Source organism: Onychostruthus taczanowskii, unplaced genomic scaffold, assembly GCF_017590055.1.
Source record: "Onychostruthus taczanowskii isolate IOZ18803 unplaced genomic scaffold, ASM1759005v1 scaffold8784, whole genome shotgun sequence".
NCBI classification, from domain to species: domain Eukaryota; kingdom Metazoa; phylum Chordata; class Aves; order Passeriformes; family Passeridae; genus Onychostruthus; species Onychostruthus taczanowskii.
Genome location: NW_024506756.1, coordinates 1 through 273, shown reverse-complemented (window position 1 = coordinate 273; position 273 = coordinate 1). Strand labels below are relative to the sequence as shown.

At 75.5% G+C, this 273-nt stretch overlaps 1 protein-coding gene across 1 annotated transcript; it reads left to right on the top strand.

Annotated features, from left to right (window-relative positions):
• Positions 1-6: 6 nt before the first annotated feature.
• LOC121346966 (atherin-like) lies at positions 7-270 on the top strand (the record flags this gene model as incomplete). The annotated part of the gene is made up of 1 exon (XM_041425168.1): positions 7-270. A coding segment is annotated over exon 1 (252 nt), but the record flags the coding sequence as incomplete, so codon positions are not given.
• Positions 271-273: the final 3 nt, after the last annotated feature.

The window sequence follows — 273 nt, the reverse complement described above, 5'->3', positions numbered from 1 at the left end:
GGTGCCGCGGGGGGGGCCATGGCGGTGCCGCCGCCGCCGCCGCCGGGCCCCGAGCAGGCCCCGCGGTACCAGGAGTGGATCCTGGACACCATCGACTCGCTGCGTTCGCGCAAGGCGCGGCCGGACCTGGAGCGCATCTGCCGCATGGTGCGGCGGCGGCACGGCCCCGAGCCCGAGCGCACCCGTGCCGAGCTGGAGAAGCTGATCCAGCAGCGCGCCGTGCTCCGCGTCTCCTACAAGGGCAGTATCTCGTACCGCAACGCCGCCCGCGTG